The 20340-nt window shown below is 42.5% G+C and overlaps 1 protein-coding gene and 1 pseudogene across 3 annotated transcripts in view; both read left to right on the forward strand.

Moving 5' to 3' along the window:
- LOC134634942 (GTPase IMAP family member 8-like) overlaps nt 1-20340 on the forward strand; it is a 58148-nt gene that overhangs the window by 3210 nt on the left and 34598 nt on the right. For 2 of the 3 annotated variants that reach the window (XM_063484420.2, XM_063484422.2), the window contains exons 2-3: nt 696-781; nt 14068-14107. In XM_063484420.2, the coding sequence (XP_063340490.1) occupies nt 14089-14107 (19 nt within the window). In that variant the 5' untranslated portion in view covers nt 696-781; nt 14068-14088. The remainder of the gene's footprint in view (nt 1-695; nt 782-14067; nt 14108-20340) is intronic. The other variant, XM_063484419.2, reaches the window with a different exon arrangement.
- On the forward strand, nt 14136-14905 carry LOC134634387 (GTPase IMAP family member 7-like; annotated as a pseudogene).

Raw genomic sequence — 20340 nt, forward strand, 5'->3', positions numbered from 1 at the left:
CATGACTGAGCTGCTGAAGACATATGGAACACTCCCAGTGTCCACAGCAACTGTGGAGCGTTCTTTCTCAAAACTAAAACTAGTTAAAAACAAACTTCGCACCCTTTGCTCAGAGGAGAGGTTGTCAGACCTTCTTTTATTGGCAGTTGAGAAGGATGTTCCAGTCAACCACAGTGATGTCATTGACATTTTTCGGGACATGGCAAACAGAAAGTTACTGTTATAATTAGGGACAGGACATGAAGAGCATCTTATTCCTTCCTGCTCTTTCCAAAACATACCCTGTGTTGTTTTTGTTTTCTGATTAATAAAATGTTTGATTTATACTCCTATTGGTTTATTTTTTTTTTTTACTGTATTTTAATATTTGAAAGAAAGAAAGAAAGAAGATTTTACAGTTCTAGAATCTAATCCCTCCCATGTAAAGTTGATGCTGTGATGTTTTGTGCTCTTTGATGTTTAAAAGGTGCTAACAGGACACACACACACTGTCTGTATAGATTTTTTTTAATAAATTCTCACCCTACCATGACCCCTGTCTTTTGTACTATTAATATCCTGGTTTCAGTTTATTTCCCAGTTTTTTAAATCTGTTGCCTTATGGTTCCAAGCGCTGTCACCAATCTTTTTAGATTTTATTTTTATCTCAAAGCACTTGTTTAATCAGCTACCTATGGACTTTTTAATGTCTACAGTCTCAAAACAACACAGCCCTGCCCTCCAGCACTATCAGCAGCAGGAACAGCAGTAATCCCTCAACAGCAACATTGTACGCCATCAGGTAAAACAAAGGCTACATTTGCTTTGCATTGTCCCCACCTGATGTCAGTCATATAGTATGATGCAATTCCATATTAGATTCGCCATGAATGTGAGTTGTTGTTATTCAGCCTGTGCTATCTGCCCCTTTTTTAACTTTGAGCACCCGCCCATTTAAACGTCTCTGCACGGCCCTGATATGAACAACCACATAAAATTCATTCCAACTTTTGCCTTTGCTTCAATTAAGATGTGTCTTTAAATCTATGATACCTGCCTTGTTCAAAAAGTTTACTGACATAGTAAAGAAGTAGCTAGGGAACTCAGTAAGTATGAGCCACAGTAGCTTAGGGACACTTTCTCAAATAAAGAGGATTTCATCATCTGCAGTTTGTGAAAAAAGTGCCACATTAAAAACAAATCAATAGATCCACAAATTATGGATGCAGACTCTTTTCAGCTATTGAGGTATACTTCATGCACTTATCAGCTTACAGTTTAAAGGCTTGTGTTACACACTGAAGGACGACAGGGTTCATTCAGGTGCACATGAAGATTTATTGTGCTGAAATACAGTAAAAACAGTTCGGTGTTACTGGCGGCTTCCATTGTAATAACTGGCCTGCGTTACTTTGTGGCGTTACATGTAATGGCCATATATTAATCAGCCCTTAGCACACAGAGACAATGACCAGTAAACAACAGACAACATAACATGTACTGGCTGGTCTATTTCCTATAACTTTAACTGAAACCAGCTAACAGTTTCTTTTCACATTACTGATGGAACAACACAGTTACAGAGATTAATGCAGGAGGCTAACATCGCTTAGCTAGCGCACAAACGTTAGTGGCATTACCCACAGATAACGTAAAACAACTCCCTTATTCGCTCAAATTAAACACCATATAAACACGAATTACACTCCAACATGTTAAATAATCATCAACTCTACATAAATGTATGTAGTGCTTGTATATCGCTCTCACCTGAAACACAGTAAAAACAGTTCGGTGTTACTGGCGGCTTCCATTGTAATAACTGGCCTGCGTTACTTTGTGAGAGATTATTTTACCAGTTACCCGTTTGGCTGAGCCGCCACTGCCACCTACTGGCGAAACTAAATATCGCCCTAACATCACATCAGGTGGGAGCAAATGAGCTTTTCGCTCTGTGTTATGATGCAAACTATTGTCACAACAAATAGCAAAAAAAGATGATGGGGGGGGACACGAACACAAAAGGAACACATCTGAGACTTGTTCTTAATGCTCAAAATACTCAGGGTGCCACACCCTCCCCTACTTAATAAAAAAAAGAAAGAAAGAGAAAAAAAGGCTTCCGTCTATTTTTCCTAAACTCTTTGAACATGTTTGCTGTTGTCAGTACATTTCTTGCGTACTATTAGTATACCTATCCCTGAGTAACAGTTATGGTTACACATACTTCTGACATCTGTTCAATGACATATTGCAATTCAACAATTTGCATTCAGCAAATCAAAACTCATAGTAGAAGCTAATCATGAATCATGTTGTGCCAAGTAACCATTTTTCTCCCTCAAGGCTAGTAAACAAGTTTATCATATTACTACGATTTTTCGACTGTAACCAGACTCAATATTCGGCCAACAATACACTAGTCTGTTACCACACTTAACTTTGTTTACATATTAAGGCACTTTTACAGACGATCATCATCATCTTATGTTCAGCATGTGACAAGTTAGCACACACCATAAGAATGAGTATAGATTCTGTCCATTGTCTTTTGGTGCTACGTTTGCTCTATTCTGCTTGTCACAATGTTCATGTTAATGTCTTCATTTAGGATCAGATTCTTATTACTGTCTCTCACACCTTGCCGGTACATCTTCAGGCCACCAAGGCCTCCACAGTCTCTGGGTGCAAATAGCTCCCATCTTAACACTGTCCATATCAGCTTGTCTGACTGTGGGTTGTCCTAATACGTCATATGTCAGCATTTTGGGCTGACGTCGCTCTCTCTTGGGGTGTCTGAGGACAGGTGACAACCCTTGTTCACTGTTGGAGTCACTGTCTCCTTGCTCATCTTGTTGTTCATCTGATATTTGTTCATCCTGTGACTCCTGTTGGTTGTAACGTTGCTCTGCTGTCTGCAACTCAGGTTCGTGTACCTCTCTGTGGTCCTGTAAGAAAGGGTCGAAGTCAGCTGTTTGAGGCTCCTCCAGTTGTTGTTCACCCACCAGAGATTCCAGGGTTGGAGGGATAATGCTGGTGGTACTGTTTTGCTGTGGAAACCTCCACACAAGCTCACCCTCATCTTCACTCTCCATGTCTGTGTCTTGTTGTAGTAGCTGTTGTTGAGCTTCTACCCCCTTTTGTCTCAGGCGTTTTTGTCTTTCGTGTTGCTCCTGTCTGTTTGTTTTTTCTACAGGTAGACTGTCACATGGAAGCAACAGGTTCCTGTGTACTGTGCGGCTTTTTCCTCCCCTCTCTGGCTTGATCTCATAAACTGGGATGTCAGGGCTTTTTTGACTCACCACCACATACACTGTATCCTCCCAGTATGACCGAAGCTTGCCTGGGCCTCCTCTCTCTTTGAGGTTGCGGAGCAGGACTCTGTTCCCCGGATGAAGTTGAGCTCCGTAGACCTTACGGTTGTAATACTGTTTACCCCTCGAAGCTTCTTTTTGGGCTCCCATAGATGCAATCTCATAGGCCTCCTTCATTTGGCATTGCCATTTTGTCACATACTCCTCGTAGCTTAATTGCTGTTCCTGTGAAGGCAGGTTGAACAAGATGTCTATAGGAAGTCTTGGAGTACGGCCAAACAACAAATAGTACGGTGAAAACCCAGTAGCCTCATTCCGAGTGCAGTTGTAGGCGTGCACCATCTTTGTCAGTGATTCCTTCCAGTCTGCTTTTTCAAGGTCAGTTAGTGTTCTCAACATGGACAATAAAGTTCTGTTGAAATGCTCCACTTGCCCATTTCCTTGTGGATGATATGGGGTAGTGTGAGAGCCACGTAGACCACAGACTTTTTGCAGCTGGGAAAACATCTGATTCTCAAATTCCCTGCCCATGTCATGGTGGATGCGTGCTGGGAAACCAAAGTTCAGAGCAAAGTGACTGAAGACCTTATCCACCACTGTTTTTGCAGATTTGTTTTTTGTTGCATAAGCTTGTGCAAAACGCGTGAAGTGGTCCATCACTACCAGTATGTACTCATATCCCTGTTTACAAGTCTCAAGGTGCAAAAAGTCTATGGACACAAGCTCAAATGGGAATGTCATTGTAATGGTGGTCAGTGGGGCCCTGGTAATCTTACTTGGCCGCTTTCTCTTGAGGCATTCGCAGGCATGCATTACAAAATGCTCCACATCACTTTGCATTCGAGGCCAGTAGAACCTGTCCCTTATTAAACACAGAGTTCTTTCTGCCCCCAAATGTCCCATCTCTTTGTGCAGTTCCCTGAACACAGTATCACGATGCTCTTTAGGGAGAAGGAGCTGATCTCTGCCTTTCACTCTCCTATAGAGGACTCCATCATCATTTATGTGCACTCTGCTCCACTGCCTCAGCAAGAATTTGACATCAGGGGGTTCTGCTGTTAGGGCACGACCTTTTGGTAAGTAGTTGTTGATTCTGTGTTGTAAAAAGCGACCGATGATGGGATCTTTCTCCTGACTCACTCGGATTTCCTCTGGTGACAGAGACTTTCCAGCAGACAGTGTGACTGCGTCTTGCACTAAACTGATGGCACTCAGGCTGACCACAACAGTTTCATGCAGCAGATTCTCCCTCAGCAATACTGCACTTTCAACAGCAGCTCTAGTGACACCCTGTTTGACTTCTGATGTGCACTGTGCCATATACTGCTCGATGTTTAGTGGTAAGCGGGATAGGCCATCTGCATCAGCATTTTTCTTCCCTGGCCGGTATTTGATAGTAAAGTTGAAGTCAGCCAGTTCACTCACCCAGCGGTGGCCTGTGGCATTCAGCTTTGCTGTCGTGAGGACATATGTCAAAGGGTTATTGTCTGTGTAGACAACAAAATGTGGGGCATAATATAGGTAGTCCCGAAAGCGTTCACAGACTGCCCATTTTAAGGCCAAGAATTCCAGCTTTCCCGAATGCATATGATAGTTTTTCTCAGGGGGTGTTAATGTCCTTGAGCCATATGCAATGACCTTCATCTTGCCTGCTTGCTTTTGATATAACACAGCTCCCAGGCCCTGCTGTGAGGCATCACAATGGAGTACAAAGGGCTCTGAGAAATCAGGGTAACCCAAAATAGATGGCTGTGTTAGACAATCAGTCAACTCATTTAGGGCATTTTGATGGCTCTCAGTCCATTTAATGGGTGTGTTAGGCGGTGGTCGACCTTTTGGCTTTGTCTTAACCACTTTCCCCTTTGTCCTGGGCACTGGTGGCGGTGCTTTATCTGGAGGCAGTGTCAGCAACTGGTACAGGGGTTTTGCCACTTTTGAAAAGTTTGGGATATAGGATCTGTAGTAGGACAGGAATCCTAGGACCCGACTCAGTTCCCCCACAGTGGATGGTGGTTTGTCTCTGAGAGCTTGTACAGGGGCTATTTCCGCTGGGTCCATGGTATATCCCTCTTCGGACACCATCCGACCAAGGAAACGTACCTTTCTCTTGAAGATGTCACATTTCTGTGGGCTGAGTTTGACACCATGTTTTTGGTATCTCTGAAGGACAGCTCTGATGTGTTCAAGATGAGTATCAAATGAAGGAGAGTGGACTAAGTTGTCGTCCAAATATGGCTGACAGATTACATCCCGCAGTCCCCTTAAACAGTCCTCCATGCTCCGCTGAAACTCTGCTGGGGCTGAGCTGAGGCCAAAGGGTATGCGGTTCCACTGGTACAAGCCCCAAGGTGTGATGAAGGCTGTCAGGGGACGACTTTCAGGGTCCAGGAACCCCTGATGATATGCTTTCCCCTGATCAAGAACAGAGAACCAGGAGCTGCCATGAAGGGAATCTAGCATGTCCTGAATTCTGGGAATTGGGTGTCTGTCTGGTACTGACTTCCGGTTGAGTTCCCTGTAATCACAGCACAATCTCAATTCACCTGACTTCTTCCGAACGCAGACGATTGGAGACGAGTAGGGTGACCTGGACTCTGAAATCCACCCACGGTTCAGCAGGTCTTGAAGATAGTCTTTCACCTCTTGGTGCAGAGGCTTTGGCACAGATATGTAGGTCTTTCGAACAGGTGTTGTGTCATGCAATGTGATGTGCATGTTTAAACTGGGGATGCACCCAACATCTTTATCATCATAAGCGAAAGCATGACATTCCTCTCTTAACAGCTGTCTCACCGTTTGTTGTTCATTTTCACGGAGATGGTCCAACTTAACTGGAGGGTCCCACTGAGGTGGCTTATGGCTGGAGGAAGGTGTGTTGATAACCTCATTCACCTGTATAGGAGGCTGTGACGAAATCTGCTCCACTGAGTCTTGTGTCTTTTCAGGGGTGATGGGGTACACTGCTTTTATTTCTTCCAGATGTCCCAGAACAGTGTGAGGAATTAAGTTGACATCCCGCTTGTTGGTATTAGCTATTGTGACTGGGATGTACACTGACCTGCCCTCCATTATTGTGACTAGTCCCTCTTGAATGACAAGACCCTCAGGCAACTGTGATGGTTCATTTGGGACAAACAACAGACTCTGTCCTGAAAACTGGGCTCCGATGTGTGCACGGACATATGTGGTGGTAATCTGTTCAGCAGCCAGACATAGTCCCCTCTTTCCTGCCAGTACTGTGCCCACACTTTGGTTTTGGTCTGGTGACTGCAATAGTTTTAGTACTGATTTAGCAGTGTTTACTGATACTGAGAGGATTTGGCTGATTTTTCGAACGTTGCGTGATCTTGGTTGTCGCTTGCCCCATTTACTCACAACTTCCTCTATTACATTAAATCCAATAATGGGCAGTTGTGCAACATTGGGGTCACTGGATACAAGCATTGGGACTAGAAGACAATTTTCAGGGTTACAGTCCAAATAGAATTCTGTCTCTACCCACCCATCATATGGGATTTCACTACCATTAGCTGCTAAAGCTACTAGAGGTTCTGTTCCCAACAGCTCAGCAAGTGGCCTGACAGTGCTGTGTGGTAGGTGTTGTTCTCGCCATTCATTGTTAATCAGACTTGCCTGAGCTCCGGTGTCCCACAGGGCCTCTACTGGTACCTTATCTAGGTGGCACTGAACTGTGCATCTTTTCCCAATGAGACTGATGAGCTTGGTTTGCCGTTGTGAGGGCATATAACCATTAGATGTGTCACTTGTCAATTTGTTGCTGTTTGGCTCTTTGGGGCCAGTTTCAGTGTGTGTAGAGTCATTTTGTGGTGCTTGTTGATGCGAGGTGTTTTGCACATAGACAGGATTTACCTGGGACCTGGGTGATGAGTGGGCTACTGTGGGTCCCGGCTCAGTAGCCCCCTCCCGTTTCCCTGGGTGATCCTGGCCTGTCTACACCCTCGAGACAGGTGGCCCTCCTGACCACAGCGGTAGCAGTGTCTGCACAGGTCACCAAGCTGGGCCTCTCTACACATTTGACAACCTCTTGCACGCCTTGTTGTTGGAGAGGACCGACTGTCCATACTTGACCTGAACTTTGTTGCTTCTAAAGTCTCATTAAACATTTTCTTTACTTCAAGTACATCAGCTTTCAGGCCTTCAATCAGCTTAGCTGTCTCTGAGTCCATGCCCATACTCTGTCCTTGTTTTTTCTTTGTGGCAACCACTTCACCCCCCTTTGTCCGAATTTCATCCTTTCTGTCTGGTTCACTGTTCAAAGGTGGCTGAGTGTGGTTGTGTTGTGACTCTGTGTGTACCTCATTTATCCTTGGTGTTTTTACTGTAGTATTTCTCCTCAGTTTGTTTTGTCGCTCTAGTTCAAGACTGGCTGCTTCGTTTATCTTCTCAATCAAAACCTCATCTGTTACTTGGTAGTTGCTAAGATAAGGCTTTAACTGAAACTTCACGGCTTCACTGAGGAGGCCAGTCTCTAATGAGCGCAGGAATTTGCGCTGAATTAAGTCTGGGCTGAACTGCTCCCCTTCATCGTCATCACCAGACTTCCAGAGCAATTTCTCTCTGAGTTCTATTGCCCTGAACAGAAAGCACTGAGCAGATTCTTTGGGGTCTTGGGATATGCTCATGAGTTGATGAAGCAGGTCAGCTGACGAGTCTACTTTGTAGTGTCCCCTTAATATAGTTCTTAGTGTGGGAAGTGTGAGGTCACGCTTCACTTCCAGCAAGTCTCGAAGGTGAAGGCCAGGGCTTACTGCCTTAATCACAGCTTCAATGATTTCCGTCTCTGAGTAGCCTTTCTTAAGCCCGGAATCAATTTGGTTGGTCAAGCTGGTGAAAGATAACTTGTCTTTTTGTCCTGCTTCCCCAATCTGACCCCAGATCCGAAAGTCTTTTCTCAGAGTCACTTCTGGTGTAGTAAAGGGTGCAGGCTGACTTACTTGTTTTTCACTTATCCTAGCTGCACCTTTAAACTCTGTCCCCAACGTTTCAATTTTTTCTTCCAAAACACGTCGTGCCTCTGCTTGAGCTTGTTGGAGCTGACTGTACTCTTGTTTCAGTCTCTCTATCTCACTGAGCTCTGCACTTTGTAGCTCCACTTCAGTCACAGGATGTTCTTGTAATGACTGTACGAATGACTGGAGATCACAGATGAACTGCTGAAACACTTCAGATTCCTCTGCTTTTTCAATCTCGTCCAGAGTACTTTCTGCCAGCCGAATCAGAGCACGTCGGGACTGTCCTTTAAAACCCACCCCTGCTGGTTCGCTGCACTTAAGATGCTGGCACACCTTGGTGAGTTCGGGTTTCCCAAGTGTCCACAATGCTGTGCTGATCTCATCCTGTAGTTGTTCCATCTTTACCAGATGTTGATTTAACGTGTTCTAGGTTCTTGTCTGGAGCAGGAAATATGCTCCTGGCTGGCTCGCCAAATTATGTTACACACTGAAGGACGACAGAGTTCATTCAGGTGCACATGAAGATTTATTGTGCTGAAACACAGTAAAAACAGTTCGGTGTTACTGGCGGCTTCCATTGTAATAACTGGCCTGCGTTACTTTGTGGCGTTACATGTAATGGCCATATATTAATCAGCCCTTAGCACACAGAGACAATGACCAGTAAACAACAGACAACATAACATGTACTGGCTGGTCTATTTCCTATAACTTTAACTGAAACCAGCTAACAGTTTCTTTTCACATTACTGATGGAACAACACAGTTACAGAGATTAATGCAGGAGGCTAACATCGCTTAGCTAGCGCACAAACGTTAGTGGCATTACCCACAGATAACGTAAAACAACTCCCTTATTCGCTCAAATTAAACACCATATAAACACGAATTACACTCCAACATGTTAAATAATCATCAACTCTACATAAATGTATGTAGTGCTTGTATATCGCTCTCACCTGAAACACAGTAAAAACAGTTCGGTGTTACTGGCGGCTTCCATTGTAATAACTGGCCTGCGTTACTTTGTGAGAGATTATTTTACCAGTTACCCGTTTGGCTGAGCCGCCACTGCCACCTACTGGCGAAACTAAATATCGCCCTAACATCACATCAGGTGGGAGCAAATGAGCTTTTCGCTCTGTGTTATGATGCAAACTATTGTCACAACAAATAGCAAAAAAAGATGATGGGGGGGGGGGGGACACGAACACAAAAGGAACACATCTGAGACTTGTTCTTAATGCTCAAAATACTCAGGGTGCCACACCTGCATTAGAGTGCATTGGTGCACAATCTTTTATGGTTATACCACTGTGAATTTTGCTATACAAATATGCTCAAGAGTCTATCATATGTTTGACATCCAACTAAAAATTTGAAAATATATATTTTTAAATCAGTAACTTTGCAAATTTAGAGGAAATGTTTTTTGGACAACAAATGAGTCACGTTTTAAAAACAGTTTAAATAATCTGTGCTGCCAGACAGACATTTATGAAGCGCTGGCTATAACACACATCCTTACCGTGTGAAAGGACCGCGGATGTCTTGGAGCAGAGAACCGCGTTGTATTGTTGCTTTTCTCTTATGCATAAGCAACGCCGGCTGGTCTGTGTGGGTAGAAAATGGTCTGCACTGGCGCTGGTCCTGACGCGAAATGGCGAGGGTCTCACGCTCTGAGGAACTCTTCTTATAGGCCCGGGTGCTTCCAAAACAGTAGATGGGGTGCCGATAAGTCTGGGGGGCGATACACCTGCAGGGCATCACCTTGCTGTACAAGTTTAAAACAATGAGGGTGGGGCACGCAGTTGGGGAGCTCCGGTGTAACTGGCCAAGATAGGCCTAAGGGTCCGCTGTTGCTGGCTACTTCAGAAAATAGGCGAGAACTTGCATGACTGGTACATCTGCGGGGCTTTTACCTTTTCCTAAGGAATTACAAATGAACCGATACTTCAGACAATAGGCGGGGTCCCCACCCGACTGGTACACCTGTCGGCTTTTACCTTTTCCTAAGGAATTACAAAAAGAGCTGATACCCGCAGTGGGCTTTTGCAATCCTGGACAATTTCAAACAATTAACCGGCTGTTGAAAAGAGGAGCGGGTCTGTGCGACTGGTTTTAACAGTATCACTGCAGCGTTTATTTTCTAAAGGGCTGAATGTTATTTGCGACCATCTGTTGTTTTAAAAACTACTCTGAAACCATGAAACCCCTTACGGAAGAAAATGTCCGTTTGATCCGTTTTTAAAATAAAAGGCATGCATCGCTGCATGCTGTGACATCAGAATCACAAAATGAGTGTGATTAAAACAGGATTAGTTTGAAAAGAGCGATACTGGTTGCTTTGGGGGAAAAGGTGACATCATGTGCAACGTGTTTTAGAAGCAGGCCTATAGCATTTATTTTCTAAAGGATTGAATGTTATTTGTGACCATTTACTGTGTTAAAAACTACCTGGCTCTGTCTCCCTCTTAGTTCAACATTCCGAAATCCCGATTTTTAAATAAAATGATCGCATCAACCTTTGAAAGAAACCCCTGTAGATGCGTAAAACTAGTTAAATTAAAACTAGTGGTTTTATTAAATGAAACGCTTGTGAACAGGCACTGAACTGACATTACCCATTCAGAAGAAATGCGCATTTGTGCCGTTTTTAAAATAAAATGGTTGCATCGCTGTGTGCTGCTGGGACATTGTCAGAATCATAAAATTAGTGTGGTTAAAACACAATTAGTAACACTTTTGACTAGATGTAAATAAAAAGCATCCCCGCTTTGTTAATGCGCACTGCGAAGCAAAACGCCTTCCACTCCGTCCGCAAAACAAAGAATTGCTCTTAAGGACACATATGTCTGCATAACTGAATGTTGAGACATACCAAAGTGATAAAAAAAAATAGTTTAATTAAAAAACCCTATGGTTTGTTTAAATTAAAAACCAGTCAAAAACACATGAACTCATATAAACCTATAAACTCATATAACCTCTCTAACGACCTGTGTGTTTCCACACATGAACTCGCATGCCCCCGAACACACCTGAACGCGCACACGCACACGCACGAAACCGGTCAAACCGGTTTGGTTGGCCGCCATCTTGGATAGGTGCCATCTTATTAGTAGTTATACCCTATGGCAATTTGTCCTAATAAGAAGTGCACCACCTTCAGAATTCAGAAAACTCAGTGTTAATGCTGAAGTTACACGGATTATCCAAAATCCTGCTTCATAGTACACGCCTATGAGCTGGATTCTTAAAAAATGTTGGTTAACCAAGAGATTATTGCCTTAGGGTTTCCACAGAGTCCATAGAACCGCTTGGAGCCTCCCCTGAGACTGTTGCTACATCCAGAGCCTTTCCTGAGACTGAGGACCCTGATGGTGAATGCAGCTATTGTACACAATCTTAAGAGGAAACTCTGTGTCCTCCGGAGTAGTCACAGTCAATGGCATCCTTTCGGTCGTCACAAAAAGAACAAGTATGGGCCAGAGGTATACAGTCAAAATTCTGAGGGTCCCCTAACATCTGAGCCTGCCCCTTTTAAGCCCCAGAGTCACCTGAACCTGAGCTAGAGCCAGTGGGTCCTCAGCCATTGGCTGCCATGCAACCTAAGTCCAAGGGTCTCAGCCTCTACTACTGGCCATCTGCCAAGCCTCCGGGAAAATTCAGACTCCACCGGTATTGTCGGCTTACAGCTATGAGACCCAAGGACTGGGATGGCAGTCCCAAGCCAAGCCCCAAGAGTTTCTTAACCCCCAGCATTGGTATCTGCCCCTAGATCTGCTCCCCATTTTTCTTCTTTGTTCTGTTCTCAGCGTTTTATATTTTGAGTGCAGCATTAAAGCTGTGGTTTCAGTTTATTTCATATCTCACGTGTTCTGCATTTGCGTCTAAATCCTGGCTGCCATACAGCTTTTACATAACACTTGTCTTCAACCTTTTTTTTTTTTTTTTTTTTTTACAAATTATGCAAATGTCTGTTTGGAGCAAACATTTTCTTCAACCACAAATCCTGTGCTTGATATTAAGTTGTAGTTCAAATTTATACTTCATAGAGTTGGACGTCTTGAGACCGGTCTTCGTCTCGAGACCACTTTTACGTGGTCTTGGTCTTGTCTTGGTCTCGATGGACTTTGGTCTTGGTCTTGTCTTGGTCTCGATGGACTTTGGTCTTGGTCTTGTCTTGGTCTCGATGGACTTTGGTCTTGGTCTTGTCTTGGTCTCGCTGTCTCGGTCTTGCTGTCTCAGATCGACATAGTGGTCGGGAGATTTGGAGTCAACAATATCCATGACACACAACGTAACGTTCGATAATGTGTCATGCGCAAAAGCATCAGCTCTAAGAGTCGTGCTTAGACAGTGCTTTGTAGTGAACCAGAAGAGTCGACTCTCATTGAGCGAGAGCCATCTCATCACTTAATTTCCTTTCGCTGCTCAGCTCTCACACAGTGGCTCAGCCATGCTCCAATCCCTCCATATTGTGGCCAATCACATGTGTGGATATAGGATAATATCATTATGTGAAAAACAGAGAGGGTGAGAGACGCGACAGTCAAGTGGAGTGTGCGTTTGTCCTCTAAGTGAGTGAGACAGTAGACAGAGGTGAGGAGGGCTGTGCGAGTGCATCGCAAAAACACTTAAATATGCCTGACACCCGTAAAAGAAGCAGCATCTGGCTGCAGTTTGAAGACTTTTTTGTCTCGGTCTCGTCTTGGTCTCGATACCCTCTGGTCTTGGTATCGTCTTGGTCTTGGTTTAGGCGATCTTGACTACAAGTCTAATATTTTATCACCAATACATTAATACATTATAATGACAAAAACAGGACTTACTGAGGCATATAAGCAGTGTTGAAGTTTTTTCTTTTGTAAAAAAACCCAAACCACAACACGTCCTGTGAATAGTAAGCCATGGTGTTTTACACTCACAGTGTATTCAATTCAATTCACTTCAATTTAATTTACATTTAATTTATTTTTTGCAAGGCTGAATTGCAATAACAGCTGCTTCAAAGTGCTTAATATTGTAAATTAAAGACCCTACAATGTCACAGAGAAGCCCCAACAATCATATGACACCCCTATGAGCATGCACTTTGACAACAGTGGAGAAGAAAAACTCCCTTGTAACAGGAAGAAGCAGGCAGAGCCATGCTCAGGAAGGAGCAGCCATCTGCCATCACCAGTTAGTGGTAAGGGGAAGGAGACAAAACAAATATATGCTGTGGAAGAAAGCCAGAGATTGATAATAATAAGATTGATTTAATGCAGAAAGATTTAGAGTGAAAAGGGATGAGAGAATGAGAAATGCTGTGTGTGTGTGTGCGTTCTCATACTTACCTTCATGCACTAAAAGTATTTTAGCACCTCCTAGTGGTTGTCTTGGAGACTGTGGATAGTTGAACTTTTCATAGCTTAAATGACATTTCTATTTCTTGTTTATAATCAGATGTGTAGGGTAATATCCAGGGTCGCCACCTGGCATAAACTGTCTTATGTAGTTGTTTAGGGCCACAACCACTGGTGTGGTGAGGAGCACATGACTTTCTGTGTTGCTTGTTGCACACACTGTGATTGTACACTGTAAAAAAAAACTGTAAAAATAAAGAACAATCTACTGTGTAAATGTGAAGGAATTTTTGATATACACTAATAACAGTGAAGAAAACTCAGAAGTACATTTTATCGTCAGTCTGTCTCTGAACCTGTTACACAAAACCTGCAGGTGTGTCAGCTACCAAGGAAACAAAAAAAAAATGCTTTGAAGAAGATTTAACATTTATCTTTTACCCTTTGCAGTGACAACAGTAACCACAAAATATGGATTCATTTTCATCAGGTAAGCAAAATAATCTGCTTTGTATATAATGATTTCCTATAACAGTGTTCACATGTTGCCACGTATATAAACATTAAGCTGCTGATGTACTCTTTGGGACAGATTTGAGGATTGTGTTGATTGGAAAATGCGGTGTGGGTAAGAGCGCTGCTGGAAACAACATCCTATGACAGAAATATTTCAAATCTTTTTCCAGTTCAGGCTTAGTGACTGAATGCTGTGAAAAAGGTGTGACTCAGTGGGGCAAGTAGTTAGTGATTGTGCTCTTCACCCGGGAATCCTGGACACTGGAAAATCAAATGAATTCATCAAAAAAGAGATTGTGAAATGTGTTGAATTGTAATGTCTGGGTCCTCATGTGTTCCTGCTGGTTATCCAAGTCGGTCCATTGACCAAAGAAGAAAAAAACTCTGTGGAAGCCCTGCAGAAGCTGTTTGGCCCAAAGGCAAACCGCTACATGATTGTGCTGTTCAGCCGCGGTAGAGATCTTGGAGACATGACCATACAGCAGTACGTACATGAAGCCAGCCGGGGCTTCGCAGAATCATTCAAAGCTGTGGAAACAGGTTTCACGTCTTTGAAAACAGCAGCCATGACAGAAAGCAGGTGGAGAAGCTGATCATGAAGATTGATGACATGGTGGAATGTAATGGGGGAACATGTTACACAAACACCATGTACAGAGACTGGGAGACAGCACAGAGAAGTGGAATTAAAGTAGATGAAGATTCACAGAGACACTATTGCAACGTATCAGACATTTTCATCCCATTCTTTAGAAAGATTAAATTACTGTGATAAAACAGAATCAATCTAGTCTGAACAGAACAGCTTCTGTACCCAAACGTAAAACATGAAATACATTAGAAAACTCTGAGACAGACTTAGAGAGTAGATATATGTGTGCTATCCATTTTCTTTGGTTTATTGTTGAGTTTCTCAGTTAGTCTTTGAGTGCTAATAAAAAATAATTTGAAGCTAAAAAATAATCTTAACAAAAGCTTTGGATCTGGTACAAACCTATTTCTTATCTCTGTTGCATCTGCTTTAAATGTTAATCATGGTGACTTATTATGTCTGAACTGGATTGTGGGCTATTTGAAATACTTTGTTTTTTATGGCAAACGTGGTAGATGAAAAAAAAATGATGGAAAAAAAGTTTTCTTTTCATCAGAAAAGAGAATATGCAGTAAAAATTATCTATGAACAGATTTGAAGAGTTGACTTAATTGTCAAATTAATGTAGATAGTATACAGGTCTACAACTTACGTATGAAATACAGCTGCTAATAATTACTTACCAAAGCTATCCTTGGAAGCCTTGGTGTTCCTTCGGAAAGGTGGGAGGAGGTGGCTGGGGAAGGGAGGTCTGGACTTCCCTTTTTAGGCTGCTCCCCCCATGACCCGGCCCAGGAGGCGTAATATTTTAAGCTAGTTGACAAATTGTCAACATGTTACGCTTCTGGACACCCAACACGTGCCTAAATGACGACATCGGAAAAACGAGGAAACATGGGAACCGTTTGGAATCAATACACACATGTTCCTTCATTTTCCTCAAATCGCTTTGGAAAACATTATTTAACATCATTAAAGTGCTGGTTAAGGTAATGATAAGGTTATGGTTAGGGCTGGAATACATGGCTGGAACGTGTTTTACTGGGGACCATCACTCTACTGTATTTCACCCATAACCCGGCGCGTACCATAAGAACGCTGAAGGTCGCCTATCGCGTTCCTCAGGAACGCCATGGGACGTGACAAATCGTCAGGATGTTACACCTCGGGAGAGAGAACGGGCTGGATAAGCGAAAGAAAACAGAGAGATGGAAATGCTGTCTGTACATATGTGTTTATATTTTTAAACTGCACCAAACAAAAGAATGATAATATAAAAAAATAAAATAAAAAAAGTGCAGTATTAAAAACAAAGTGAGATGACATACGATGTTCTTTTATTGTGTATGTTAATAACTCTCTGGCATTTTAAATCTAATGCCTCACATTTTCAATAAATAGTAAGAAATGTAACTTTATCTTTTTGATCTCCCAATAATAAATAAATAGAGTATTATATTTTCTTGGGTGTCTTGGGCCCTGTTCTCTGTTCATGTCGGCTGCTTGTTGTCTTTGGTTCTCTATGAATTTCCCATTACGTGGTAGCGCACTCTGTGCTTGCTTGGACGTTTAGGGGGTTTTTTCGCTGTAAAAAGAAGTTTTCTTCCCAAGCACAACGGACACTAATGTTTTTGTTACTTTTTATGGAATCAAATTCAAATTAAGGTCAGTACTTCCACGCGTTAAACGCTGCACGCTCATACTCTCTCCCGCACTCGATATCAGCTGTGTGCAGATCATTGTTGATCTGCAGACAGTTGCCACGAACGTCGCACTCGCTTACGTCACTGTCATGAGACATTCTCGCAAAAAAATCACGGTTTTAGTAACGCAGCGTTCCTACGGGAAAGTAACGGTAATCTAATTACCATTTTTGCAATAGCAATCCCTTACTTTACTCGTTACTTGAAAAAAATAATCGGATTACAGTAACGCGTTACTGCCCATCTCTGTTCAGGACATTCACTTCACCAGATGCACCTTGTTTCTTTTCCTCACCTTTGATTGGGTGTGGTGCTTTCCCTTAATTGCACTCACCTGTCACTCGTTATATAAGGACTGCACTCACCTACAGCTCACTCTTGGTGAAGGAGAGTTTTTGGTGGTTTGGTGGGTTTTGATGGAGAGAGGAGTTTTTCCAGTTTGTTTGAAAGTTGTCAACAGAGAAGCAGAGGGGGGAGGAGGAGAGGTCGGTCGTGGATGGAGGAGAGAGGAAGGATGGCAGCGGCATCTGCTGGCAAAATTGGTTGGAGCAATGCCAAAAATTCAAACCTGGTTGGCAGTCCACCCGTGGCGGCGGTTGAGCACGACTGTTCCGTGAGTGGGTCAGCTGTAGGCAGCTGGGAAGACTATGTTGATTTAGACGAAGAGGAGGAAATGCCTCTGGAGCAAGTGCAAGGTGAGCAGAGGAGGGAAAAGCGTAAAAGAGGTGGGAGCAGTAGTGGTAGGGATGATTCTTTAGAAGCTAGAGAGAGATCAAGAATGTTTGTTGTTCTGAGATTCAATGAAAGAACACAAGTTCTTAATATTAAAAAACTGAGTCCGTTAGTGTTGACCAGAGATGGGTCAACGTTAGTGTTGACCAAAAGTAATCCGATTACTTTTTTCGAGTAACGAGTAAAGTAAGGGATTACTATTGTAAAAACAGTAATTAGATTACCGTTACTTTCCTGTAGGAACGCTGCGTTACTGCGTTACTAAAACCGTGAGTTTTTTGCGAGAATGTCTCATGACAGTGACGTAAGCGAGTGCGACGTTCGTGACAACAGCTGTGTGCAGATCAACAATGGATAATATATCGAGTGCGGGAGAGAGTATGAGCGTGCAGTGTTTAAAGCGTGGAAGTACTGACCTTATTTTGAGTTTGATTCCATAAAAAGTGACAAAAACATTAGTGTCCGTTGTGCGTGGGAAGAAAACTTCATTGAACAGCGAAAAACCCCCCTAAACTTCCAAGCAAGCACCGAGTGCGCTACGACGTAATGGGAAATTCACAGAGAAGCTCGCGGATTCTTCAACTGACCGCTGCGGCACACCTGCACCAGGGTAAACTACTGCCTACGCCACTCCTGCTAAACAGGTGAAAATAGAGCAACAGGACCGCTAGTCTTTGACTTTATTTATGTTCTGCTGTGTTTTACTTGCATCTATATTTTGAAAGAGTGAGTGTAAACACAAAAAAATATTTTATTTTATGTGCTGGAATGTGCAGAAAATAGGTTTACATATTAAACAAATTTCTTCCAGTCAGAGAATGTTGCATATAATTAAATTTTTGCTTGATGCATAAAGTTAAAAGATTAAAACTAATAAAATAAGTTTTAAAAAGAGGCTTTTCCATTTGATTACATTTTGTATGATGGATTATGCAGAAAAAGTAGAATTGGGCTGAAACATCTATCGCTTTATCACCTATTCAGGTTGTAAATTGTGTTTTTAAAAAGTAACTAAGTAATTAATTACTTTTGAAAATAAGTAATCAGTAAAGTAACGGGATTACTTTTTTGGGGGAAGTAATCAGTAATTAGTTACTGATTACTTTTTTCAAGTAACTTGACCAACACTGGTGTTGACAGCTGAACTTAACAGTAAAGTGGGAGATATAGTTTCTGCTAAGGTACTCTCAGATGGAAATCTTCTTGTGCAATGTGTAAATGAAGAGCAGCTCAACAAGGCTTTGAACTTAAAACAGTTGGGGAAGTTTACAGTGGAAAATGCTGGGCAAGTGGGTGCACAGACGGGAGGTGGATGCAAGGGGGTAATTTCTGGGGTGCCCATTAGTGTGAAAATGGATAATCTGAAAAGCAAAATCAAAGGAGGAAATGTGGTACTTATTCTTCCATGGAATGCAAGGAGTCTGTTGGTCAATGGCCAAGAGTTGAAGCATTTCATCAAACTACTTGATGTTAAACCAGATGTCATTCGTGTACAGGAATCTTGGCTTAAATCTTCTTTGGATTTTGTGTTGTATGGGTACAAGATAATAAGAAATGACAGGGACCGTGGTGGAGGGGGAGGGTGTGCAACATTTGTCAAACAATACATTCCTTATAGACTCCTGGGTAAAGGCAATGATTTGGAGTATATAGCTATTGAGGTTTGGGACAGGAATGAACTGAATGTTATTGTGAATTTCTACAATCCTTGCGCCAGATTGGAGTTGCCACGTCTTTGTTCAATTGAAGGAAGTGACTGTCGCAGAGTTATTTGGTGTGGGGATTTTAATGCCCATAGCAGAGCGTGGGGAGGCACACACACAGATAAAAATGGTAAGGTAATTGAGGAATTGAGGAACCCTAACCCTAACCCCTAACACCTTAAATTGCTGGCTGTCTGAGTGGTGTCCCAGAAACGATGTGGGCTTCATAGATAATTGGCAAACCTTCTGGAGGAAACCTGGTCTTGTTAGGAGAGACGGCATCCATCCCACTTTGGATGGAGCAGCTCTCATTTCTAGAAATATGGACAAATTTATTAAACCCCCCAAAATCTGACTATCCAGAGTTGGGACCAGGAAGCAGAGTTGCAGTCTTACACGCCTCTCTGCAGCTTCTCTCCTCCTGCTACCCCCCAAAAACCCATCTCCATTGAGACTGTGTCAGCTCCCAAACAGACAAAAAACAAACCAAAAACCAGCAATAAAAAACTTAAACATAAAAAATCAAAAAGTAAGAACAATACAGAATCCACATCTGAACCAAAGAGTAAAACAGTGAAATGTGGATTATTAAATATTAGGTCTCTCTCCTCCAAGTCTCTGTTAGTACATGACTTAATAATTGACCAACAAATCGATTTACTCTGCCTTACAGAAACCTGGTTGCAGCAGGATGATTATGTTAGTTTAAATGAATCAACACCCCCGAGTCATTCTTTTTTTTTTTTTTTTTTTTTTTTTTTAAACCTGTCCCGTTTGGTTCTTTTGCCATCAGAATTATTGTCTAAAGGCGAAGAAAGATGCCCAACGGATTTACTTTACCAAATGGACCATCCCAGCCTTGCCGTAATGGTCCATTTGATTTACCTTTTATTGTTTATTTTATTTATTTATTTTTTTACTTGCTAGATACGGGACAGGGGAAAAGAAAAGGGAGAAAGAAAGAGGGGGGAAAAAACAAAACAAACAAAAAAAAAAAGCGGAGAAGAGGGACGGGGATAAAGGGCAAAAAACAAAAACCAACAAAATAAGCAGACAAAAAATACATATATCGATCACCTGGATCACCTGTTGAGAAAGAAAAAAGAAAACAAGCAGAAGAAAACGAGAGTAATAGAATAAACAACATCACAATGATATATGGGAATATAACACTACATACTTAATATTAAACATTATTGTGCAGCACGTAAGATCGACAGCGCACAGTGTGCTTTGAGGTAGGAGCCAAAAAGGGTGTAGTTTGTGTGTGTGATCACCTGTGTGTACACCTGTGAGCATGAGCGCGCTTGTATTTAAAAGGTTCCTTAATGTAATGATCTGCTAGAGGGTGTGGGGGGCCACAGTCCCATCCTCCAGGGCATGAAGCAGGTATGGAGGAGATCAAAACTCCAGACATCCAGAGGCCCCCAGAACACAAGAGACCAAGGAAGACCAACAGAGGGGCAGCCGCGCCACT

Source organism: Pelmatolapia mariae, linkage group LG9 (genome assembly GCF_036321145.2).
Source record: "Pelmatolapia mariae isolate MD_Pm_ZW linkage group LG9, Pm_UMD_F_2, whole genome shotgun sequence".
Lineage (NCBI taxonomy): Eukaryota > Metazoa > Chordata > Actinopteri > Cichliformes > Cichlidae > Pelmatolapia > Pelmatolapia mariae.